Source organism: Pituophis catenifer, unplaced genomic scaffold (assembly GCF_029215685.1).
Source record: "Pituophis catenifer annectens isolate HBS135680 unplaced genomic scaffold, rPitCat1.0.hap2 SCAF_6, whole genome shotgun sequence".
Taxonomy (NCBI): Eukaryota; Metazoa; Chordata; class Lepidosauria; order Squamata; family Colubridae; genus Pituophis; species Pituophis catenifer.
The window spans coordinates 16872913-16900204 of NW_027256886.1; the positions used below are offsets into that span (position 1 = coordinate 16872913).

The following is a 27292-nucleotide window of genomic DNA, read 5'->3' on the forward strand; positions in this document are numbered from 1 at the left end:
TTGGGACTGTGTGTCTCAAATGGTCAGTAAAATAATGCCTGTGTATCCTTTAGGAATCCTTTAAATCAGGGGTGTCAAACTGGATTTCTTCAAGGGATGGATCAGCATTGTAGTTCTCCTCTGCGGATCATCCGGGGGTGGGGGAGGGAGGAAAGGAGACGGGATGGATGCCTCCTGCAGCACCCTGCCAGCCAGAGGCACCATGGGCTAGGGTCCTTTGCTATTTCCCCTGTGCCCCGTTTTGGCCGGCAGGGTGCTGCAGGAGCCTGTCCTGGCCAAAAACTCGACACGGGTAATGGTGGTCGTGGGCACAGCCCCCCCCTCCCATGTCCCATTTTGGCTGCCAGAGGCATTACAGAGTGGTCCTTGGCTATTTCCAGGCCGGTCCTGTGGACCAGATTTAAGCACCCTGTGGGCGACATCCCACAGCCTTGAGTTTGACACTCCTGCTTTAAGTGATTCATATTCCGTTGGTCAAGCTTTATCATTGTTTGTGTAAACTGTGTGCAGATAAGGACAGGCAGACAAGAGACAGAATTCATATATCTTATTATATACAGTACACTGAGATATATTACTGTCTGTTTTTTGTGCTGATTTTTTTTCCCTGAGGAAGGCAACCTTATTGTTTAAACCAGAGGTAGCACCTTTTTGATACCATAGTCATGTTTGGAATTTTGAGAACATATCCTGGGTTGTTCAGACAAGATTGTTGCTACTTGGAAGGTTTTCTTAGATACAGAATGGTCGGGGATAAGAAAACATTTGTTCACTAGAAAGCAAAATCAAAAAATTGTTTGTCCCTCAGCCTCTGCTCACCACTACCCCCAATATTTTCTATTGCCCCAATGTACTTTTCTATTATTTAAGGTAAATGTAGAAAATGCTTCTATGTAAAGCACTAGGCTGCAGTCACCCACCATTGGGCCTACACAATGTTGAAAACAATTATAGCCCTTAGAGGCTGAAGCTTCCCATCTATTTGCATACATTTGTTTCTTCAATTTTGGTTAAGTTTTAAGGGGGAAAGTTATTTTAGGTAAAGTGAAATGACAGACACCAAGGCAGCGTGCATGTTCTTAGGCATAAAGAGATACTAAGAAAGATTCTGCTGTTTTTCTGCTGTTGTCCATGAATTGTGGCTCCTCCCCAATCCATCTTAGATTTGTTTGGAACAATTTATTACTTGGCAAATTGTATAGGAAGATTGGAAGTATTGGGAAAATTGATCATCACAACTGTCCTTTGAAACTCCAGCAATGGGTGAGCTGGATGGACTGGTGTTCTAATTCAGAGTAAAACATATTCCTATATTTCTCTATCAATAGGATGGGTTTTAGTTCAGAGGGAGATATCATGTTCTTCTAATAGAATAGGAATTGGTGAGATGGAACATCTCAAGTTCAATTGCTGGCCTCTCCAAGTAGGGTTGGGAAGAAATTTTGTCTCAGACCTTGGAGAACTATAGACAATTATACTGACCTAAATAAACCAAGAATTTGACTATATTGTACTCATTCGTCCACCTTCTGGGTAATGTTAAGCTAGCCTGGAGCAAAAAAGAAACATAGCATTTATCAGCCCACATGTTGTATATCAATAAGGGTTCCTTCCATATGAATCTGAATTAATAGACCTTCCAATCATTTCAGCCAGCAATCCCATTATGACAATGTAGATCAGGATATCGTGCAAGGAGGAGAAGGAGGTGTACACGAAGAAGATGAAAGTAAGTAATAATTCTCTTAAGTTTGTCTTATTTCTCTGATATTTTTTTCATACCATTTATATTCCACTTAACACAGGTAATAATAGTATACAATAGAGCTTAATTGTTAAAAGAAACGTATTTTAAGCAGATAAAATCACCATTGAACTGAATTCCATCTGAAAAGGCTTGGAAACAGAAACCTCCTTGAAAGAGCAATTATGAAATATAATTTTAAAATATAAACATTAACACAACCATTTTTATTGGTTGATCATATCCAATATAGTCAAAAGACACTTGGCTTATGAATAGAATGGGTCATCATTTTGTGGTGTTACGATTTTCACGCTGAATCCAGAGCTGCGATGCTTTTTTATGGTGCTTCCAACAGTGGAATTAAGCTTGTGATGATGCTTCCTGCCTGTGGGAAGAAGGAATGAGATGGATTTTTTTTTCCAATTAGATTATGAGAGACATAACCAGCATCCAAGAAGAGTAGAAGATGATGATCAGAATAATGTAAATGATCAACAGGACCCAGAGCTGGAGCACCAGTCAGAGAATGAGCAAAATGAAGAGCCAGTAAGTGGCGGTAACTTCTCAGCAACTTTTTAAGAGAAACAGATTGTTTTCTATCTAATGTGTTCATTCATTCAATCTATTCATTCTCTCTCTCTCTCTCTCTCTCTCTCTCTCTCTCTCTCTCTCTCTCTCTCTCTCTCTCAATATATTTAACACCATTCAGTACCCAAAAATAGTTTGATAAACTGAAATAACAAAACTACCATATTTTTTGCTCCATAAGGTGCACCTAGGTTTAGAGGACGAAAACAAGTAAAAAATTTGGAGCAGCAGTGTAGGGCAGGAGGCAGAACCTGAGAGGACCACAGATAGATGTCCTTTCATATGCCAGCTCTGCCTATTGACTCCTGCACTGTGGAAAAGAGACAGAAGAGGCGGGCAATGACAAGGACAAAAGAGGGGTGGGGTGTTCAGCACTGTAAAAGGACCCCGCCACCGCGGCCCAGCTGCTATTTGCCAAAGGACCACAAAGGACTTTTTGGGGAGGAAAAAGTGTGCCTTATGGAGCAAAAAATACAGTAAGTTGAATAGCAATAGCATTTAGACTTATATACCACCGTATAGTGTGTTACAACACTCTCTGGGAGGTATACAATGTCAGCATATTGCCCCCAACAACCACTGTCCTCATTTTACTGACCTGAGAAGGATGGAAGGCTGAGTCAACCTTGAGTCCTGTCAGGATTGAACTCTAGGCTGTGGTCAGAGTTTGCTTGTAGTTCTGCGTTCTGACCACTGCGTCTGAATCAGGGATGGTTTCTACTTACCTTTACTACCGGTTCGCAACAGGATGGCTTCTGCGCATGCACAGATCGCCAATGACAACATCCAGGGCATTGGGCGAGCCTCCCGCCGGTTTTACTACCAGTTCTTGCGAACCAGTCCGAACCAGGGGCAACCCACCACTGAATGTAGATGGAATAGAGTATTTAAGAAGTGTGTGTGCTAAAGCAACAAGAAATAAGTCAAGAATGAATGAGTGATGAATGAGCATGAACTGAGTACAAAAGTGAATGACCAGTACAAAAATGTGGAGGTGCCTTGATCATATAGAGAAGATGTATGAGGATCAGTTGCAAAACAAATATATTCTTTTTGTCGCTACTGGTAGTCCTTGACTTATGACCATAATTCAAACCATAAGTTGTTGCGATTGTTAAGCGTATCACCATGTGTCTGAACCCAATTTTATGTCATTTTTGCAGCAGTCATTAAGCAAACACTATGGTCGATAAGTGAATCAATTTTAGCCAATTTGCATTTTTAGTATAAATTGGGAGAAAATGCTGGAAACTGGCAAAAAAAAAACCCAACAACATTGAAAATCACTGTCACATAACCGTGAGGTGCTGCTACAGTCATATAGATGAGCTTGATTGCCAAGCACCCAAAATGTGAAAATGAGGGTGCAGCCCTTGTAACTTCAAAATTGGGTCATAAGTAACTATTGGGGAGTTCTCTCTAACTTCAAACAGTCACTAATCAAAATCTACCTGTACTTCTTACCCTCCTGCGCTTTATATACTGCTATTTATCCCGAGAGAGAATATATATTAGCGTTTGTATGTTTGCAGACACAATAGCTCTGTAGTGGTTTGTATAACAGAAATATGTTACGGAAAAAGAAAACAACCAAGCTCAGAGAGCACCAAGGACCCCTTATTTCAACCCTGAGCTACAAATATTCTCCTTTATCGGTAGACATATGTTAATTCTTTTCCAGAAAGAGGAAACATAAAGCTGGTCAGGCCTGAAGTCATCATTTTAAGAACTTTGGGGAAAACAAAAATTAGAGCAATGATTGCCAGTTACCCATACACTATCCCACTGCTGAGCTTGACGGTCTTGTTATGAAAACAAAAAAGAACAGTGTGTCTAGAGGTGAAGAATCTTCAGATGGATTATGAAAAGAAAACAGTATCTTTAGGCTCTTTTCTCCAGAGACTGTTTTTGGGAGAAAGTAAAGAAGAGCTGTGTACGAGAGTAGAATAACAGTGCTTAGTGTTTAAATGATACCGAGTGAATACCAACGGAGTGCCTTTCGATTTCAGCAAAGATGTATATCCCATTTTTCTAAATAAACGCCAATTCCAGGGAAAAGACTATGAAAAGAGTATAATAAAGTTTTCAGAAAGCCATCCAGGAACATATATGGCTATAAAACCAGTAGCAGGGGCATTGAGAGCAAGAGATAGTTAATTTCCTTAGGAACCCAATTATAGAGAACCGCCCAGCCGCCCTGTTTAGGGTGACCCACTCCCTTCTTCGGGGGGGGGGAGTGCGGGAAGATCCCTTGCAGGGTCGTGCTGAGGATTTTGGGCAATTCCTGCACGATAAAGTCGCTCGGATTCGGGATGGCTTGGACTCCGATTGGATGAGTCCACGGGAGGAGACCAGGGCAGGTCTTGAGAATGTTATCTGGGAGGAGTTTGATCCTGTGACTCCCGAGGATGTGGACAGGGTTCTGGATAAGATTAATGCCACCACGTGTTTATTGGACCTGTGTCCCTCCTGGTTGGTACTGGCCTCCCAGGAGGTTACACGAGGCTGGCTCCAGGGGATTATAGGTGCTTCTCTGAGTGAGGGTGCCTTTCCTGCCGCCTTGAGTGAGGCCCCTCCTCAAGAAGCCTTCCCTGGACCGGCTGAATTAGCCAACTATCGTCCAGTCTCCAACCTTCGTTTTGTGGTGAAGGTTGTTGAGAGCGTGGTGGCACGACAACTTCCCCGGCACCTGGATGAAGCTATCTATCTAGACCCGTACCAGTCGGGCTTCAGGCAGGAGTACAGCACAGAAACGGCATTGGTCACGTTGGTGGATGATCTCTGGAGGGCTCGGGACAGGGGTTGCTCTTCTGTCCTAGTCCTATTAGATCTCTCAGCGGCTTTTGATACCATCGACCATAGTATCATGCTGCAGCGATTGAGGGGGTTAGGAATAGGGGGCACCGTTTTGCGGTGGTTCTCCTCCTTCCTCTCTGACCGCTCGCAGTTTGTGTTGGCAGGGGGACAGAGGTCGACCTCGAGACGTCTCGCATGGGGAGTGCCGCAAGGGTCGGTCCTCTCGCCCCTCCTGTTCAACATTTATGTGAAGCCACTGGGTGAGATCATCCGTGGTTTTGGGGTGAAGTGCCATCTGTACGCTGATGATACTCAGCTGTACATCTCCACCCCAGACCACCCCAATGATGCCCTTGATGCCCTTGACACCCCAATGTCCCCTTGACACCCCAATGATGCCCTTGATGTCTCGCTGCCTGGAGGCCGTGCGGGTCTGGATGGGGAGGAACAGGCTCAGACTCAGCCCCTCCAAGACTGAGTGGCTGTGGCTTCCGGTGCCCCAATATAGTCAGCAGGTGCCATCGCTGACTATTGGGGGTGAATCTTTGCCCTCCACGGAGAGGGCTCGCAATCTGGGTGTCCTCCTGGATGCACGCTGTCTTTAGAAGAGCATATGACGGCCGTGGCCAGGGGGGCCTTTTATCAGGTTCGCCTGATTCGCCAGTTGCAGCCCTTTCTGGATCGGGACGCCCTGCACACGGTCACTCATGCCCTTGTTACTTCCCGGTTGGACTATTGTAATGCTCTCTACATGGGGCTCCCCTTGAAGAGCACTTGGAGGCTCCAACTGGTCCAGAATGCGGCTGCGCGGGTGGTTATGGGCGCAACTCGTTGTGCCCATGTGACACCCCTCCTGCGCGAGCTGCACTGGCTCCCAGTGGTCTTCCGGGTGCGATTCAAGGTGTTGGTTACCACCTTTAAAGCGCTCCATGGCATAGGACCCGGGTACCTCCGAGACCGTCTTCTGCCACCAATAGCCTCCCACTGACCAGTTCGCTCCCACAGAGAGGGTCTCCTCCTGGTGCCATCGGCCAAGTTCTGTCGGCTGGCGACACCCAGGGGGAGCCTTCTCTGTGGGAGCCCCAGCCCTGTGGAATGAACTGCCCCCGGAAATATGTAAGATCTCCGGCCTCCGGGTGTTTCGCTGCGCACTGAAGACCCTGTTGTTCCGCCAAGCCGGGCTATCAACATAATAGTTTTAAATTGGGGTATTTAAATTTTTTGGGGTTTTAAATCTGAGCCAATTTATTTAATTATTTTAAATTTTAATTGCTGTTTTGTCTGTGTTTTTAAATAGGCTGTACACCGCCCTGAGTCCTTCGGGAGAAGAGCGGTATAGAAATAAATTATTATTATTATATCCTTCATAAGAGATTGGAGAGGTGTTTGTCTGAAATGGCATAGGGCAGTGATGGCTAACCTTTTTGCCATCGCATGCCAAAAGCACGTACCCACACCCATAATGCAATGGGGAGTGCACGTACCCACACCCATAATGCAATGCGCCCCTCCACGTCCTGCCCCATGCACATGTGTGCGTGACCCCTCCAGGCTCCCCCCACCCCTGCTCATGTGCACGTGACTCCCCATGTGCTCCATTCTCCCCTGCACATGCGTGCGCAACCCCTGCACTCCCCCTGCCCCCCCACGTATGCCCCCACGGCCCATTTTGGATCTCCCAGAAGCCTCCTGGGATCAAAACCAGGCCATGGGGAGGGGCAGCGCCGCACTCCCCCATGGCTTGTTTTGGGCTTGGCAGGCCTTCCTGAAGCCTCCTGGGACCAAAAATGGGTTACAGGGGGGCACCGCTCCCCCCGCACCCCGCCTGCCCCCCGTGCATGCACACGCAACCCCCCGCACCAGAGACCCAATTATCAGCTGGCTGACAGAGACGCACACACATGCGCTGTGGAGCTGAGCTGGGCGACGGCTCGTGTGCCCGCAGAAGAGGGCTCTGCATGGCACCTGTGCCAAAGGTTCGCAATCATGGTCATAGGGTTTCCTGCTTGAGCAAGGGGTTGGACTAGAAGACCTCCAAGGTCCCTTCCAATTCTGTTATTCTGTCAAGCACAAGATTTCATCCTAGCTTGCATGTCTATAGTTCAGTAGCTATAATAACTTCCACGATCAAGCTTACACTATATTATGTTACAGGATGAAATTCTATATTGAGATGAGATGAATCCTGATGACTCTAATGCATTATAGACTTACCCATCTTCTGTTGTTATAGTTATAGTGCTCATGAAGACCAATTTGCAAGATGACAAGACAGAATCAAACTGGCAGAATGAGTTGCTCTAATGGCAAAATAAATTACGCACTGAGTGGACTTGACCTTCAAGTCTATGGATGAGATTTACACATCAAGCAAAGCCACAATTTTGTTTACATGACATAATTACTGAGTTCGAACAACAAACTAAGCCTATATCAAACAGACCATTTTCTGATTCTCCATGATCAACCTACATTTGGTCATAAAGCCCATTGAGTGATTTTGGAACACTTTCAAACATCATGTCTATAAACTAGAAATCATAGTTTAGAATCATAATGGCTAGGTTCTTACATTCTGCAAAATCAAAACCAAACGTTAAACATATGGTTTAATCCAATGTGTGAGCCCCATCATTTTTTTAGTATTACTTGCTTTCCAAGGATGTTGTGGCATTTTTAAAAAACAAGTTAGCTACTGTATATGCATTCCACAACATACCAACTGGGTGAGAGGTTTGTGGCTGCCATACTTCAGAATCCATCCATCATCCGAAACCTTGCTTGTGGCCATGCACAAGATTCCTGAATAGAATGTGGAGTATATTACTCACTATCCCCAAACAGCAATTTTTTCAAAAATATTTGGAGGGCACCCTTTTTTTTTAATGTTTACAGCGCTCTTATTATCCAAAGAATAAGATGAATAACGCACCTTATTTCTAAAAAGGAATTTGTACCTAATTTACTTTCTGTTCTGCTTGCTTTACTTGTTTTTTAAAAAAAGAATTTATCAACATATTTCACACTGCCTTCATCTGTGCACTTATGCTGCTGACATGTTGTATTTTTCTTCTAATGGAAGAAAAAACAGAATAGAAATTTCTACATTAAACATATTATACAGGTCTTATGCTGAAAGGATATAAATGTAGAATGTATTTCTGTATTGCTATGTTATACGGTGTTAGGAAATGGTGTTAGACTTCTGAAAGAAGAGGGAGTAACCTGCTCCACTTTATATTGAGTGGGGCTTTCTCCTTTAAATTCCTGGAAATCTATCTTAGTGAAGACCTCACCTGGAAGATCAACACAACCCAGGTGGCCAGAAAGGCCCAACAGAGACTCCACTTCCTTAGGGTCTTGCGAAAAAACAAAGTGGAACAACAACTGATGACCTCCTTTTACTGATTCACAATAGAAAGCATCCTCACTCAGTGCATTATGGTGTGGTATGCTGACTTAACAGCAGCGGATAGAAAAACATTACAGAGAAAAACATTAAGAGCACAGCACAAAACATTGTGGGCTGTCCCTTGATACCACTAGATGACATCGCTAGGACTCGCTGCCTTGGATGAGTGAGGAAAATCCCCAGGGACGACTCACACCCTGGCCAGCGCTTCTTTATTCTCCTTCCATTGGGAAGGAGATATAGAAGCATAGTCAGCCGCACAAACAGGGTGAAGAACAGTTTTTATCCATGGGGTATCAGACTGAATGAAAAATAACTACAACAACATAGTATGATTGACATGCAGAGCCAGCGCGATGTGCAATAAGTTCACATGGTGCAATAGGATTGGGTGATTGTTAACAGGATTCACTGGGATAGGGATTTTTTTTTTTTGTCTTTCACTGTGAGTTGTATTGTGTTGGGGGGGTGGTTGCATGAAGTGAAGCTCAGCCAATCTCATAGTACACATTGTTTTGGTCCACCAGCAGCCTGCAGAGCTGGCAGCGGAGTCAGATAGTGAGGAGGCTGGGGAGGACAATGGGCCAGTCCTGGAGTCAGGGGAAGGCCTGGACGAGGGCTCTGCATTGGAGGCAGAGATGGGGCCAGGGCTATCTGGGAGCGATGCGCGGACTCCGGAGCCTCCAGAGGCGGACAGCATAGAGGCAGAGGAACAGGAGTGCACGCATGCGAAGAGCTGCCAGAAGGCAAGAGCAGCTAAAGCAAAAAGGACGACTCGGGAGTAAGGCCAGGAGATGATTGGCCCCTTTCCATAAGGCTTAAAAGAGCAGCAACGGCTCTTGGACTCTTTGTAGGAAAGCTATGTTGCTACATTTGTTTCTTGTTGGTGTCTTTTGTTTCTGAACTTCGTGGGGCTTTGCCAAGAAAAGCCTTTGGCAGGGTGCCAAAGAAGACAAAGGTTTGTGATAAGGCCGAAGGACTTTTTCTGGAGGACTTGTTTTGGAATTAATTTGGACTAAGCTGAGAATGAAGTAATTCTCAGCTGTTCTAATAAAATATGTTTGTTTAGGACTGATTGTGTCTGGTAATAACTACTTGAGCCTAGGTCACAACACACATGTTGTACTCTCACAATAAAGGTTTGAATTTGAATTTGATATCCAGAAGGTGCTAGTTAGTTCATAATATGTTAAACCTAAGTGACGATGGTAGTATAGTAGTGAAATATATATTGCTGTTGAGTATTTTTTTTCACTTCATCTTGTAAATGCAGAAGACAGTCATGGATGATATCAACCCAGCTGATGATCCCAACAACCAGGGAGAAGATGAATTTGAAGAAGCAGAGCAAGAGAGGGAAGAGAATCTCCCTGAAGAGAATAAGGAGCTAAAACCAAATAACCAGAAACAAGCAAATTCTGAAATGGAAGACCATTTGGTGGTGAGTCAGTGAAACCCAATGCCTCTCTTTATGAAATGATTGTAACTTCAAGTGTTATCCATGCATGGGTGAAAAGAACCCTTGCAAACATAAGGTGTAGTATGTGCATTATAACATCTTAAGGCTCATCTGCTGGTCATTCTGAATGGCTATTAGAGAAATTTAGATTTCCTATTGTGATAGCATTTTATGGGTTTCTTTTGCCCCATCTACCTCTCATATTTCTTTCAGATGAAAATGGAAAATTTCTAAAATCAATCTCAGGAGTCTTCCATCTTCTGTTCCTTGACATCTCTCCCTCTTCTGCTCCACTCAATGTTACCCTTGTGCATTTTTGATGAAGTGCAGGACACCGAAGGAATCCAGATGCAATGGTATGCATCATTGCATTAGATCTCCTTTATGAGTTATGCTTCGTGCACATGAGCATGGGTGAGCATCTGTAGCTTGAACGGAGAGAAAGGGAAAGGCTATAGGGAGGCGGGGGTAATCAATAAAGGAGAATAGAAATTGGAAGGAAGCTGTATCTACAAATGATTTATGAGAACTTCAGAAATCCAAAAGAGAAGAATTGCAAAGCATCAGCACTCTGTGGCCAAACTCTGCCAAGTATTAGAATCTCAAAACAAAGAGAGAAATAGAGAAATCTGTTTCCTTGTGTTAGACATGAATATCAATACAGTACCCAGCGGTGAACTGCATGAATGAAAGCAACGTTCTCAGGTGATTCTGTTCATGCATCAATCTGCCAACCAACAAGTACAGAAAAAAACATGTAAGAGAGTCTTCCCTAATGTAGTATCATCAAGATATAATGAATTATAGTTCCCAGAATTCTCAGCTGGCCTGATCAACAATATATGGGGAAGTTTGGTATGAGCAAAACTTAGTTTAGTTTTATCTATATAAAATTTATTTCTCTTCCTAAGCAAGCTTCTGCTTCTGGCTTTATGTAATAACAATAGGATATATTTTTTGGTTCAGCTTGGTTCACACATCACACAAAGGCATTTTGAATTTGGTTTGGTTTGGTTAACAGTTTGTCTAAACTCAACTGTTCTGGTTTGTAAATTTTAATTTGTATGACTTTAGTCAAATTGTGGCATATTCAAAAAACCATGGCTTTGCACAATGTGTAAACCCTGTTCCTATGGGCCAATTCTGACCAAATAGCGAAGTATTTTAATGAAAAATGGTGCTTTGATGCTATGTAGGGCATGATCATAACCAACATGTTGAAGTAGACCCTGGAGCAAACTTACCCCCAATGCAACTTGTGCAGCAAAGGTATTAACATGGTATACGGTATACGGACTCCTAATAATATCCGTGCATCCGCATTCTGTACCAGCTAAAATTTCTGCATGCTGTTCAAGGGTAGCCTCATGTAGAGTATGTTTATTTACTATAACCTCCAGACACCCCAAGGGGGAAAGCATGAACCCCAGCCTTGTTCCTGTAGTAGTTATCTATGACATAATGATTTTTAACAGTTTAACCAGTGCATACAATCATTTTCCAGTTACCAAATAACTAAAATTCTTGTGAACTCCCTTTTTGAAACCACTATATACATATTATTAATATTTGAATGTGCTACTTTTTGTATGATAAAATGTGTTGCATTTCTTTAGAATATTTCATCTCACCTTCCTTGGCAAACTCAAAAGCCATATAAAAACAAACAGAAATCACAACAGCCCTAAGACATAATAAAATTATGTTTTTATTTTTAGAAAAGGAGCAACATATAATAAGAGCTCAATTTAATAAATTGCCAGAAACCTGCTTGAACAATATATTGTGAACACATCAATTAAATTCTAATACAAGAGAATATATGTAGCTTTGGTGCTCTCTGAGCTTTTGATCGACTGATGATGTTACCTAGGAAATGTCTGCAAGTAAACAGCCAAGCTCAGAAAACACTAAGGACTCCACTTCAACTAAATGAATAGTTTTAATGTTTTAGCAGAATACCTTGGAGAAAGAGATTTCATAATGGAGCTTTGAACATCAGAAAATGTATTTTTCATGTCAGGCTTCTGACATTTTTCTTTTCAGTGAAAACCAAAATATATTAACCAAACCATCATTTAAATAAAACAACCTTTGATCCCATTCCTTTCTTAATTAAGAACGTGGGAGTAATCAATGCAAACCCTCCACTTATAGCCAATGATAATAGAGGAATACATTTGGAACATACCAAGATGGAGAGCACGATCTTTTTTTCCCCATAGAAATTGCTGATGGTATTGAGCTGTTTGACAGCATGTATCCTGAACATTTTTTCCCAACAATAGGGATTGAAACTCTGTCACCTTTAAACACAGCTGCCTTCTGCAGATTAACCACGTTCATGTTGATGTCATGTCACAAATCTCACCTTGACTTATTCTCCTGTTGTAGGAAAAATAACGGACTAGGACAAGCTCTTCAGTGCAGGAAAGAGTTTTTATTTGCGCAAAGGTTCAAACAGTCCGAGGACCACGAAACAAAAGTCTGAACAGTGATGACTGATTTCAACCAGATATTTATACAGTATAAAGACAAAGTTATTACGAAGAGTGCAACATTTCGCACGTAGAAGTTACCCTTTAATCTATCTCTAGGAAAGACATAACAGCCTGATTCCCACAGGCTCAGGTTCTCAGCTCCGGAGCTCAAGACATAATAAAAGAGGAGATAAGGGGCTCAAAGGCGCCTCAAGAGCAGTAAAAAGGACAGTAAGGGAAGCAGTTTTTCTTCTCTAGGATATACATGACATTTGAGGTGTAATAAACAGTAAACAACAGGATGTATCTGTTTAGGGTCAGTTTGCCCTTTTACAATGCTGTACCTACGTCAAATACCTTGTATCAATTCAGCACCTTGGCACGGAAGAGGCACTTCTGCCTTGACCAAAGATTTGGATTTCTAATATTTAAGTTTTATCCCAATATCGAATCCTAGCCTGGCTCATACCCCCCTTTGTGACTCATCTGAGATAACCAGACGAGTCACACCTCTAAGTCCTCTTCCTGCTGGAGCCTTTTATAATCCCACATAGCCATCACCTGAGCAGTAGTCTTACGTTCCACCAGCAAGGATAGACTTTTAGAGATAGTTTTAACAAACAGAGGTAAAATACATGGGAGAAAAATACACCCTGCAGCTATTAGTCCTACCAGGCCAAAAATGGCCTGCAGGCCAGGTAACTTTGGCCACCATCCTGAAAACATATCCTGTAAATTAAGGCCTTTCCATGTCTGGACTGGCACATGAGCTATTTTAACCATTTTATCTGTTATTTCCTTAATAACTTTTCCACTTTCATCAACTTCTATACAGCAATTAGTCAAATTAAACTTTCCACATACCCCTCCTTCCTTAGCTAACAAATAATCTAAAGCTAATCTATTCTGCATAATATATGTCCTTGATTTGACACTTTCCCTAGCTAATTGAGTAAGACCTTTCACAGTTTCATTGGTAATGATTTCAACCACCGCTTGCAGACGAATTAAACGGTTCAGAATGTATATAGGGGTCCGATAGCCATACATGCCATCTTCCGCCCATGTAGCTGGTCCATAAACCTCAATAATTCGCTCTGCGGGCCATTCTTCACTCCCCCAACTACGTTGGTTACCTCCAACCTTAACCTTTCCTATTGCCGATGTATCTACATGCCTTCTTTGTCTTAAATTTCCCACCTCATCATATACCGGGACACCTAACACCTGTCGGGTTTTAAGGGGAAGCAAAAAGAATCCAGGCCTAATTAATCCCAAGACACAGGCACCACACCAGGATTTAGGTAGAACCCCATATGCCATCTTACCACATATCCAGTATAGCCCATCAGGAGCCAGCCATTCAAGGGTCTGATTATCTGGATCCTTTAAAAAGGATAACCCGTTTACTTTAAACAAGGCCATTTCATCAGGTCCCTCTGTGGCATTTGCTCCTGACCACCATACCTTACTTTCCCATTTTCCTGTACATATGAGGTTTCCCACCTGATAACAGCCTGGCACAATCTTTCTCTGAAAACAAACATTCCCTACCAAACTAGTAGTCAAGGTCCAGTCTCCATCCTTACCCTTATTGTATGACAAATTACCCTTATAATCCATTTCTAAGACTTTGGAATAATTTAATTCCTGGGCTTCCCATGGCCATTTTTCTCCCATGTTAGTTCCTCCACAAACAAAACAATTTGATACATTCAGGGTATGGGCTATATCTTCGGCTAATTTGACAAAGGTATTTGTTACATAACTAGGAATTTCAGGTACATTCAACTTTTCCATTTCCAAATAATATGACCAGAACAATCCTTTCGTATCCTGTGTCGCCCTGGTAACTTTAGTGACATACCATCGAAGGGTTACAAGAGGGTCTTTTCCCTTTGCATAGATTCCTAATCCATAGTCCTCCTTCCATAATTTTGTCGGGGTACATGTAATCTTTATAGGGTTACATTGGTTTCGTTGACAGTTACTACTAGCTACCCCGTTTTCCAGCTTACATCTTTGAGAGCCCCCTGGCTGATCTCCCGTCCACATAACTGCACAAGTCCAGTATGGACAATAACTATATGTGTCCCGATCACTACATTCTCCCTGCTTTCGGCACATATATTTTTTGTCCAACATATAACTTCTTTCCCATTCTAATGTCCCACATGTTGACTTCCACACATCACAGTTACGATTGATAGCTAAACAGGCATCAAATGTTATCTCTACTGACTTTCCTAATTGTCTAAACTCCGTCTTATTTAAAAGTTCCTCTCTCCCACATTCAGTTGTGTATATTGACATCTCATAAGTAGTGATTTGCTTAGCTTCTGCCGGGTTGTAACATTGTACCTTATCCTTCAACACACACATGTGATATATGGTATTATTTACCTGACAGGTTTGGGGTTTATACTCCCCACAACCGTCAGGCTTCTGAGTGTGATAGATCAAAGTTTTAGAAACCCGTGTTCCCTGCAATGTTGTGCGTATGCATGCGTCACAGTTCTCCTCACTCACCGCTTCTGTTATGGGAATGTCTAGCTCACTTCGTAGTCTCATTACCCATCCGCTCATCCATAATCCCAGTCCAATGATTACCATATTCTGCATCCTCCCGGTCCTTTTTGTTCAGATCCCTTAATGCTCTCTCAACGGTGGGGGTAACCTTAAGTGTGTAAGAAGGTGTCGTTAACCCTATCACCAAATAGTATTCTAGTACTTCTTCTATGATTTTTATGTCACACTCAATCAAACACCCTGTACATAAAACACAGTCTATACAATGAGTGCAACAACAGCACTCACATCCACAATTACAGAACCAACACATTGGAAAAAAATCTTAATACATTCAAAAATCGCCCCTTTGCTTATTACAATCAAGATTTCTTTAATAACCAAACAGTTTATACTGAGTGGGTGTTCAGGAGCAGATCCGGGCAGTTAGGAATTGGAGTAGCTGGTGCCGTGATGTGCCTTGGTCGTCCACAAAACCACTGTTTATACCTGTAAAACACAATAATCAACAGACCCAATACCCCCAATCCCCAACACACCCACATCCAATTCTCCTCCCACATGGATCCTTTGTTCTTCAGCCACTTGTCGTTAATCAGTTTCCAAAAGAAATACGACAACCCGGGTATGTAGTTCACTCCTATGATCCGTTGAGGATCCCCACAATCGACCACACTTCCAAGTATCCTATATAAAATAGAGAAAAAAAACTATTTTTGAGCACGCTTGAATGTTAACTTAGTAGGGTTTTGTTTATCCACGATCACTTTCCATCCAGTTTCTGCCGCCGCCTTGACTCGTGTCCAGTGGATCCATGACTTTGATTCTGCAATCTTAATAGCAAGGGGAGAAGTCATAATAACAGTAAAAGGTCCCTTCCACCGTCCTTGCAGTGGCTCTTTCTTCCAATGTTTAACCCACACTTGATCCCCTGGTTTGAACGGATGACAATGGGTTATTAACCGGGGGGGCACTTGTTCCATCACGTATCGCTGAAGCCTCTCAACTTGCTTATTAAGTTCTTGTACCATTTCCATATTCCAGACCCCCCCTTTATGCCCCAAATCTGGCCACCCTGCCAAATTTCTTCTTAACAACCCTGGCGGTCGTCCATACATTAACTCATATGGCGACAACTTGTGCTGGCCCCTTGGTGAGCTTCGAATGGCATACAAGGCTAGTGGTAGAGCATCTGGCCATTTTAAATGACTGTCTGTACAAATCTTAGTAATCCTTTCCTTCAGAGTCCTATTCAAGCGTTCCACACATCCACCTGCTTCTGGCCGAAATGAACTGTGAAACCGCCACTTTATTCCTACCGCCTTTGCAACTGCCTGGTTAATATGATGGACAAACTCGGGACCATTATCTGAGGAGATATAACTGGGGATTCCAAATCTGGGAATGATCTCTTTCAATAATAATCTTGCCACTTCCCGCGCCTGTTTGGTCTTTGTTGGAAAAGCCTCCGGCCACCCTGTATACATATCCACCATAACTAACAGAGCTCTAAACAATCCACATCTAGGCATATCAGTAAAGTCTATCATAATATAATCCATGGGGATGTATGACCGGGGTATGGCCCCAGGGGGCAGTAATGGCCCTTGTCTTGGGTTAACCTTAGCACATGTAACACACTTTGCAACAGTTCCAGCAGCGACTCCGGCCAGCCCATTGATGTAATAGTCTCTTCCTAATGCCAATTCTAAAGCCGTTTTTCCCATGTGTGTTGTTTCATGGGCTAGGCGTCCTAGTGTCCATGCCATTGAGGCTGGTACGAAAATCCTCCTGTCTGGTAATACATACCACCCATCCTCAACCTGGGCTTTCAAGTCTGTCACTGCTTTCACACTTTCCTGTTGCGTATATGTTGGTTTAATTTCAGGGGGAATAACCCCTAAATCCATTGCTACACAGACAGATAAGTCGGGCAAAGGCCCCTCTTGCTTCGCCGCTTCCCTTGCCTCCACATCCGCTGCTCTATTCCCTATAGCTACCTTATCATCTCCTCTTTGATGTCCTTTACAATGCATCACTGCTACTTTCTTTGGTTTATTTACAGCTTCAATCAGGCGGCTAATAAGATGTCCATGCAAAATACTTTTCCCTGCTGAATCTCTAAACCCTCGTTCCTTATAAACAGCCCCATGTGCATGTAAAGTAAGGAATGCATATTTACTATCAGTCCACACATTCAATGTTTCTCCCTCAGCCCTTTCTAAGGCACGTATCAATGCCCACAACTCAGCCACCTGTGCACTATGTCCACTTCCTAAAGGTCCGCTTTCCACCACTCCTTCATCATCTACAATGGCATATCCAGACACCCGATATCCATCTACAATATAACTGGATCCGTCCGTATACCAATTGAACTGTGCATTGGGTAATGGGATATCCGTTAAATCAGGGCGGGTGGAATAAACTTTGTCTAATACCTGTAAACAATTGTGTTGGGTATCTACTTCCGTTGGCAATAACGTAGCCGGATTCAACCTATTAGACATTACCAAACGCACCTGGGGGTTCTCAATCATGATTGCCTGATACTTTGCCAATCTCTGTCCACTAATCCATAAGTGTCCTTTAGCATCCAAGACGGACTGTACCGCATGGGGAGAGTGCACATTTATTGGACAGGAAAAAGTAAGTTTATTACAATCCTGAATTAATTCTGCAATTGCAGCCAACACTTTTAAACAATGCGGCCAGCCTCGCGCCACTCCATCCAACTGTTTTGATAAGTATGCTACTGGTTGTTGCCAACTTCCCAACGGTTGAGTAAGCACCCCCACTGCAATATTTCTGCTTGTATCTACATACAAATTAAAAGGCTTCTGCAAATTCGGTAAGGCTAACGCCGGCGCCTGAGTCAGCGCAAGTTTTATATCTTTAAAGGCTTTTTTCTGTTCTCCCCCCCACTCAAGGGGTTCTGTATTAGCGCCCCTGGTGGCTGCATACAAGGGTGCTGCCATCAAAGCAAAGTTGGGGATCCAAATACGACAAAAGCCAGCCAACCCTAAAAAGCTTCTCAGTTGTCTCTTCGTTCTAGGTTCGGCCAGCATCAAAACTGCCTGTTTCCGCTCCGGTCCTAAAGCCCTGTGTCCTTTCTCAATATCATAACCCAAGTACCTCACCCTCTCTTTCACCAGTTGAGCTTTCTTCCTTGATACCCGATACCCACACTCGAGCAACAAGTCTAATAACATTTTAGTATTGTCCCAGCATAAATCCTCTGTCTGTCCAGTCACTAAAACATCATCAACATATTGTAAAATTGTATCCCCCGGTTGCTGAGGCATGTAGTACTGCAAATCCCTAGCCAGCGCTGTTCCAAACAATGTCGGGGAATTTTTAAACCCCTGTGGCAACCTAGTCCATGTGTATTGCATTTTTGTGCCCGTATGAGGGTTCTCCCACTCAAAAGCGAACAGCGGCTGGCTTGATGGATGAATAGGAATTGTAAAGAAGGCATCCTTCAAATCAACTACAGAAAACCACCCCGCCTGGGGTGGGATCAAACTTAACAAAGTATATGGATTAGACACGGCCGGGTGTAAGGTAACTGTTCGGCTATTCACAAATCTCAAATCCTGGGCCGGGCGAAAAGACCCATCTGCCTTTTTAATCGGGATAATTGGGGTATTCCATGGGGATTGAATAGGCACCAAAACACCCGCTTCCAAATATTTCTGTATACTCTCATAAATAGCATAGATCGCTTCCCATGAAACGGGCCGTTGCCTTATTCTGACTGGCATTGCTCCCGGTTTTAGCTCGACCACCACTGGAGGGTGGTGTGCTGCAAAACCTGGTGGATTGTCCTCCGCCCACAAACCCGGCACGCCAAACATCCTCCACTTTTCCTCCTTTTCCTTCTCACCGACCTGTCTCCCTATCATCAACCTCCAAATTTCCTCCGGAGAATGCCTTATGGTCATTTTCTGACTGCCTTCATCAAAAGAAATTGTTGCCCCTAATTTGCTCAGCAGATCCCTGCCTAGCAATGGAATAGGGCACTCAGGGATATACAAAAATTCATGTTGGATTTCAGCTCCTTTAAAATCACACATCACAGGCTTTAGGACCTGCCGTCCCATAATCTGTCCTGATACCCCCTGAACCTGGATTTTACGTGATCCAGGGGCTGCAATTTGCTTATTTACAACTGATCTACCTGCTCCTGTATCCACTAAAAATGTTGTCTGCTGGCCCCCTATCCTCATTGTAACCAACGGCTTAGGCGGGGGTTCTTCCAAGCCTGGTCCCCGTCAATCTGACCACACCATATCTGCCAATCCAATACTTTCTGCTTCTCTTGGTCCGGCGCCCCCTCTCGCTCCTCTACCAAAGCCTCGTCCCAAGCCTCTTTGTCCAAATCCTCTATTCAAGCCCCCTCTCATTCCTCGTTCTCCCCTTCTTCCTGCAAACTGCCCCCTCATTCCTGCTCCAAATTCAGGTCTTCTCATCATCCCTCTACCTCTCATCATCCGTCTGGGGCATTCTCTTTGCCAATGGCCTTCTCCTTTACAATAGGCACATTGGTTAGGACCCAGGGGTGTCCCCGGGTTGGGGTCGAAGCTCATTCCTCCCTGTAGTGCTACTGCCAATAACTCAGCCTTCTTTTGCATTCTGGCATCTCTCTCCTTCTTTTCCACCTTATCCCTATTGACATACACCTTCCGTGCCAATTCCAACAATTCCGTCGTGTTCTTCCCTAATGCTCCTTCTACCCGCTGCAATTTTCGCCGTATATCCTCATAACTTTGAGCTATAAACCTTTCATTCAACATCCGCACATTATCCCCCTGCCTTGGATCCACCTGTGTATATAACTCATACGCTTCAATCAATCTTTGCAGGAAACTCTCCGGGCTTTCATCCGCACCCTGCATCACTAGAGATGGCTTGGACATATTTACTGGGGGCTTCCCTGCTCTTCTAAGACTTTGCACCACCAAATTCTGATATTCCCTCAAGCGTGTCCGGTCCTGTTCTTCCTTAGGGTCCCAGCCCGGATCTATTTCGGGCGCCCGGACCAACACCTCCGGCTGCACATCCGCATCATTTGGCAACATCTCTTTCACACACTGCCTAACTGCCGCTTTCCACTTTTCTCGTTCTTCCGGAGTTAACAGAGTGCGCAACAACTGTTGTACATCCTGCCACGTTGGGTTATGTGTTAACATAATAGTTTGAAACAGGTCCGCCATCTCAGTGGGCTTAGTAGTCAGCGGCCCATAATGTTGCTTCCAATTTAAAAGATCAGTAGTAGTAAACGGCACGTATTGAAAAAGGGGCTGACGTTCCACCTGCCCCTGCTGGTTTACTATTATCTGATCCACCTGGCGCAAAGGCGCTGTAACTTCTTGCTTGCTAGCCTTCAGCTTCGCTGTTACCGCGCGAGTTTGCACCCCCACTTGCTCTCCTCCTGTTGCTTCCTTCAACCCCTTATCATCCCGATCTTCTCCTTCACTCCGACTACCTTCTTCCACCGGGGGACTTTTCCTTATTTTCGGTCTCGCCCCAGGATCGCTCATGCGTCTCTGATTTCCACCTCCCTCTCCTCCTACAGCTCCCGGCAACTGCTGCTGTTGGTCTAGGGGCTGCGCTGGGGGCTGCTGCTGCACTGGGGGCTGCTGCTGCACTGGGGGCTGCTGCTGCCACAATGGAGCATACGGTGGGGGTCTAACTAACTCCTCCTCATCTTCTGTCAATACTTTTCTCCTCCTTGAATATTCCTCTCCTCTTTTTGCCTGGGTTTTTTCTTGCTCACTTCTCCCCCCTTCTCTCCCCCCTTTACTCTTTCCGCCAGATCTGGATACACACAGCCTGACCATTTCAGCCTGACATTGCAGCAAATCCTCAGCTTTTTCTGTTAGGGCTCTCGCCCATTGATCAATGTATTGAAATTGATCAGGATATTTATCCTGATTCACTACGATCACCCCCCACAACTTATCCACCGTTTCCTCTCTTAATGATCCCTGCGGGGGCCACCCTGTCCCCAATAATGGCCACACATGCTTACATAAAAATTTTAATCGCTCCTTTGATCCTTTCGGATAGGAAGGGTTGCTAAAATACTTGTCAAAACCTTTTAGCATGCATGCCAAAGGAGTATTTGGCACGCTCTGAGCCCCCCCCATCTTATCACACTGCCGTCGACTCGTAGCCCCGGAAACTCACGGCCGCTAGCGAGAAATACGACGACTTAACCACCCACACAACCTGACACGGACTTCGTTAGGGTAGCCTACCCCGAGTCCAAGGGAGTGATCAAATCCCTTCTTCTGCCTTCAAATGAGACAGGTACAATTCTTTTACAATATACTCACTTAAAAAACGCTCCCACTCCGTAGATTCCTGGCCAGGAATTTGTTCAGACCACCTTTCCTGCACCGCAGGGTTCTTGGACTCGATCAGAGCACCGTTGGGGCCATGGGGTTATCGCGGCTGTCTCCCGGAGACGTATCTCCGTGGCGCCTGGAGAATGTTCAGGAGCGACCTCCCGATGGTCCCGAGGGGTCGAAACGGTCCTCAGCGAAATATCGCCTTGCACCTAGTCCCATCTGGGGTGCCAGCTGTTGTAGGAAAAATAACGGACTAGGACAAGCTCTTCAGTGCAGGAAAGAGTTTTTATTTGCGCAAAGGTTCAAACAGTCCGAGGACCACGAAACAAAAGTCTGAACAGTGATGACTGATTTCAACCAGATATTTATACAGTATAAAGACAAAGTTATTACGAAGAGTGCAACATTTCGCACGTAGAAGTTACCCTTTAATCTATCTCTAGGAAAGACATAACAGCCTGATTCCCACAGGCTCAGGTTCTCAGCTCCGGAGCTCAAGACATAATAAAAGAGGAGATAAGGGGCTCAAAGGCGCCTCAAGAGCAGTAAAAAGGACAGTAAGGGAAGCAGTTTTTCTTCTCTAGGATATACATGACATTTGAGGTGTAATAAACAGTAAACAACAGGATGTATCTGTTTAGGGTCAGTTTGCCCTTTTACAATGCTGTACCTACGTCAAATACCTTGTATCAATTCAGCACCTTGGCACGGAAGAGGCACTTCTGCCTTGACCAAAGATTTGGATTTCTAATATTTAAGTTTTATCCCAATATCGAATCCTAGCCTGGCTCACTCCAAAGCTGGGGTCGTCAAACTCACATCGTCACAGCGGCATCACGTGACATATTGGGACTTCCCCCCCTTCGCTAAACTGGCCGTGGGCGTGGCCAGCCCATGACGCATTCGGCTCACGGGCCGGGAGTTTAACAGCCCTGAAGATAGAACAAAATGGATGGAAACTCATCAAGAAGAAAACTAACGTAGAACTAAGGAGAAATTTTCTGACAGAAAAATTAATCAGTGGAACGACTTGCCTCTAGAAGTTGTGGGTGCTCCAACGCTGGAGGTTTTTAAGAAGAGATTGGACAACCATTTGTCTGAAATTATGTAGTGTTTGCTGCCTGAGCAGGACTAGAAGAACTCCCAAGGTCCATTCAAACTCTGCTATTCTGTTACATAAGTCACTCAATCCTGTTTTTTTTGGAGAGATGGCTCAAACAGGGATCTGCAGTCCTAGAGCCCTCTGGCAAATCAGCCCTTTTCTGTCTTTGGGGGATTGGAAAGAGATTTTACTAGGAAAAGTGGGGGGGAGGGGTTAAGCCTTCATGGAGTTAAAGTATTAAAGTTGTCAGCATTCCAGAAAAACCCCAACTCCAAGTAAAGACGCAGAAGCAAGCATTTTCCAAAGTTCTCTTTACTAGAATAGGTAAACTGGCACATCTGGGAAAACCCGAATCTGAAAAGCTCGGGTTTTCCTTCGGTAAGTCAAAGCTCCCCAAACCATCCCCTTTTCTCCCCAGCCGATCACATGCTCCAATCAACGTCCGTCCCATCTCTACTCAGCCCCCTGACCACTCCTTCTCCAGATGCTGGATTGCCCTGACCTTGACTGACAGGAAGAATGCTATTATGTCTACTAACCCCCTCTCCTAAATCCCTCCTCCTACTTTCCCACACATGAGAAGGTGGCAGCATTGAAGCTTCCGGCCTAATATGGCTTCCAAGGCTGGCAAAAGTATTGTTTTCTCCCCTCAAACACTTGAGGGGAGAGCTGCCCTGTACCCACCTTTTGCAGAGTGGCCCTCTATATGCCATTTTGTGGCCCTTGAACCAACAGGACTGTGTAAAAGCATTAGCAGATATTGAGGATAGCTTAAAATGTGCTTGTTACAAGGAGCTTTTGAAAGAAGAAATGCTTAATCCAGCATCTGGGTTTCTGATGTTTTAAAAAATTATTTAGAAGAGCATTGATCCTCTTTCTCCTGCTCAATATTGATTCTCCTAATACATACAAACTAGCATTATAAGGTCTAGACAATTTATTTATTTATTTATTTATTTATTTATTTATTTATTTATTTATTTATTTATTTATTTATTTATTTATTTAATTTGTATACCGCCCTTCTCCCAGAAGGGACTCAGGGCGGTGAACAGCCAAAATTAAAATACATACAATACAAAAGTTAAGATAATTAAAAAGAATTAAGTCATTGGCTTCCCAATTTAAAACCCCCAAGTCTATAAAATTTAAAATCCCAATTAAGAACCATTTAGGCTAGGCCGGCTTGGTGAAATAAATAAGTCTTCAGGGCCTTACGGAAGGTCCGGAGATCCGGGATCAATCGTATTCCAGGAGGCAGCTCGTAAATTAATAAACTTTAATTTATTCTTTTCCTCTGGATAAATTCATTACAAAGATTGAGATCAAGAGAAAGAGAGAAGCATTTTAAGAATAAATATTGAATTAAGTAATCCTGTTGCTAAACACTGTATCCACCTTTCACATCACCGAAAAGAGTTTAGAAGTGGAAATTATATTAGAATGTATTGTTTACAAAAAATGTCCAAATCATTTACTCAAGCATGAATATAATATTAATATAATTTTAATTGCTGTGTTCCATATTCTTAAGCATTGGCCAGATAAATTGTGTTTTATACTATCCATATTCAATGGTGACTTTCAGTACATTTCTAAATAAAAATAGTTTATTAAATGCATATGTCACCTGACGGCCAGTGACTCTAGGCAATCTAATTGCTTCCAGATTATTTTTTAAAAAAGAAATAAATACAAAAGTTTCAACACATTTTGGTCACAGTTGTGATTTGGAAGGCTTCTCCCAGTAGTGGGATTCAAATCCCGTTGCTACCGGTTCACTCATGGGTGTGCATACACTCGTGTGTGCATGCAGTTCTTCTGCACATGCGCAGAGACATCTGGGCGGGTGGGCGGAGCCTCCCACCACCGCCACTACCAGTTCGCCCGATCCGGGACAAACTGGTAGCAACCCACCACTGGCTTCTCCACAGTTTCATCTTGTGCTCCAGTTGCAGGCTTTCTTTCATTGTGGGGGCTTGCTCATAGTCACTCATGCCTTGGCCAACTTTCATTTGGACTACTAATAAAGGAGAATGCTTGTAGCTCAGGATTGGAATGAGGAGTTTTGTTAACACTGATAGTGCTATCTAATTTAGCTAATGAAACATCTGCAAGAAAACTTCCAAGCTCAGAGAGCAATGAGTCATTTGGACTCATTTTACATGGAGCTGTCTTTGAACATCACTTTGAGCCCATAAGATAGTCCAGAACATAGAACTCAGATTGTTAGGGGCAATTTATTTATTCAAAAATAAATACCTTTTCTGTGAGAGCTGCTCAGGTTACCTTTTGGGTTTCCAGGTACGACTAAATGTGTTCATGGTTCATTTAAATCTCTTCATAGCTTTGGCCTTAAATATCTTCTGGAATGTCTTCTCCCAGTGACCTTTGTCACCTGAAGAGATCTAAGAGGAAGGACTCCCTCTGGGTCCCTGCTCTGGGTCCCTACATATGCAGGGATCCTGGAGGCCAGCCCTGTCTTTGTGCCCCACTTTTCTGGAATAACATCTCTGCAGAGAACATCATAGTCTCCCCATTCTTGGGTTTCTATAAAATCATTGAGATCTGGCTGTTTAAGCCTTTTGATTCAGAAGGATGGAATGAATTCTTTCTTTAGCTGAATGTTAGTTGGCTAACTGATATTCCCAGTTCTCAGATTTCTTTTTTTTTGTTTGTTTGTTTATTAGTTTCATTAGTAACTAGTGTTGTTTCATGAATATTATTATGGTTGTATTATTTAAAAAAAAATATTACTGAGTGTGTTGGAGCAGCATTATCAACCTTATAAAGATAAATAATTTGTTTAAAATGATGGGAAGAGAACATCCAGTTTGTTTAGTGTTGATTAATAATGTATTTGCTTTCATCTCAGTCTTCGAATATATCAAAGCAATTAGTGGATAATCCAATTGATGTATCATATGTCTTGAGTGATTCATTCCATCAAAATTCTGGATTGTTTTGCATTTTTTAAAAACGGGTCTTATTCTGGATGAATGACACAAAAACCTACATTTATTTTTGCATACATCTTTGCCAAAATATGATCTTAATGTGAATCTAAAATTAAAATTTAGTGCAAATTTTAATGCAAAACGATAAGCATTTAGCACCCAGTATTTTTAGCTGAGAAATGTTTCAAAGGGTAGGTGAAAGAACTCAGTGAATTATGTGCTCATTTGTACCGCAACAGACTGCGTTTTGGCAGACAAAGCCTCTGTGCTTGAAAAGATATCCATGATAGATATTTCCAGCATCCCTACGTTAAACCATGTATCAGTTTGATTTTATGGCCCTGTGTATCAAACTATTCCAGATCTTTCAACCACAGTTAATAGACTGACCAAACTTATGCCTGTACAGTTCTCCATGATATGTGAGCTTTCAGATTTAAGTCTTTGCAATAGCCCAACCTGTCTATAGTTTTGCCTGACCTTTATTTATTTTTTTTTAAAGTTAATACTTATTTTCTGAGTCTGGAGCTGCAGGAATAAGAGCAGCAGAGTCTGTTTGATTTATCTGCAGGTGGTGGGCAATCCAGATCAGCAGGAAGACAATGTGGATGAGCAGTACCAGGAAGAGGGAGAAGAAGAGGTAAATAACTTGAAATTATGAACCCTACTTCGCAGGTTTATGGTGAGGATAATATATGGCGGTGGATTGAATTTATGTGTCCTGTTCTTCTTGGAGGAAGGGCAGACTGAATGATGAAATACATTACAGGAAAAAACTGCAATAATATATTTGAGTGGAACCATAAGCCCATATTTTTGAAGTGGCAGGTGTACAAGTCCAACAATGTAATGTATAGTCCATAATAATGTATAGGTAGGATGCGGTGGCTCAGTGGCTAAAATGCTGAGCTTGTTGATCAGAAAGGTCGACAGTTTGGCAGTTCGAATCCCTAGCACTGCATAACGGAGTGAGCTCCTTTTGCTTGTCCCAGCTTCTGCCAACCTAAGAGTTCGAAAACATGTAAAAAATGCAAGTAGAAAAATAGGGACCACCTTTGGTGGGAAGGTAACAGCATTCCGTGCACCTTCGGCGTTTAGTCATGCCGGCTACATGACCACGGAGATGTCTTCAGACAGCGCTGGCTCTTCGGCTTTGAAACGGAGATGAGCACCGCCCCCTAGAGTTGGGAACGACTAGTACATATGTGCGAGGGGAACCTTTACCTTTACTTTTTAGTTTCTGCAAGCAAGGACAAGCTAAAACAGTACATAGCCCAAAGAAGTACTTCATATAGAGTTAGTCCTCAACTTACTACCATAATTCAGCCCAAAATTTATGTTGCTAAGTGAAAAATTTGTTAAGTGAGTTTTGCTCCATTTTACGACCTTGCTTGCCACATTTATTAAGTGAATCACTGCAGTTGTTAAATTAGTAATATGGTTGTTAAGTGAAATCTGGTTTCTCCATTGACTTTGCTTGTCAGGAGGTCACAAACGGAGATCGCATGACTCCGGAACACTGCAAACATCATAAATGTGAGTCAGTTGCATCCGGATGTAAATCACATAACCATGAGGATGCTGCAACTGTCATAAGTGTGAAAAATGGTCATAAGTCACTTTTTTCAGTCGTTGTAACTTTGAATGGTCACTAAACGAACTGTCGGGGACTACCTATACTTCATAATCCTATTGGGTTAGTCGGCCCCACCCATGCTGTCAGAGGAGGAACAAGATTATAACTGCCAGAAATTTTATGACTGGGAATTTTTACAACTTTATTCCAAGATATTAAAAAGAAAATTAGGGGTTTTTTTCATTCATTCATTCATTCAATCAATCAATCAATCAACCTCTATAACTTTC

The 27292-nt window shown here is 43.2% G+C and overlaps 1 protein-coding gene across 3 annotated transcripts in view; it reads left to right on the plus strand.

Annotated features, from left to right (window-relative positions):
* GOLIM4 (golgi integral membrane protein 4) overlaps window positions 1-27292 on the plus strand; it is a 79913-nt gene that overhangs the window by 50414 nt on the left and 2207 nt on the right. For all 3 annotated transcript variants that reach the window (XM_070945993.1, XM_070945995.1, XM_070945996.1), the window contains 4 exons: window positions 1653-1729; window positions 2175-2293; window positions 9817-9984; window positions 25998-26066. In XM_070945993.1, coding sequence (XP_070802094.1) covers window positions 1653-1729; window positions 2175-2293; window positions 9817-9984; window positions 25998-26066 — 433 coding nt within the window. The remainder of the gene's footprint in view (window positions 1-1652; window positions 1730-2174; window positions 2294-9816; window positions 9985-25997; window positions 26067-27292) is intronic.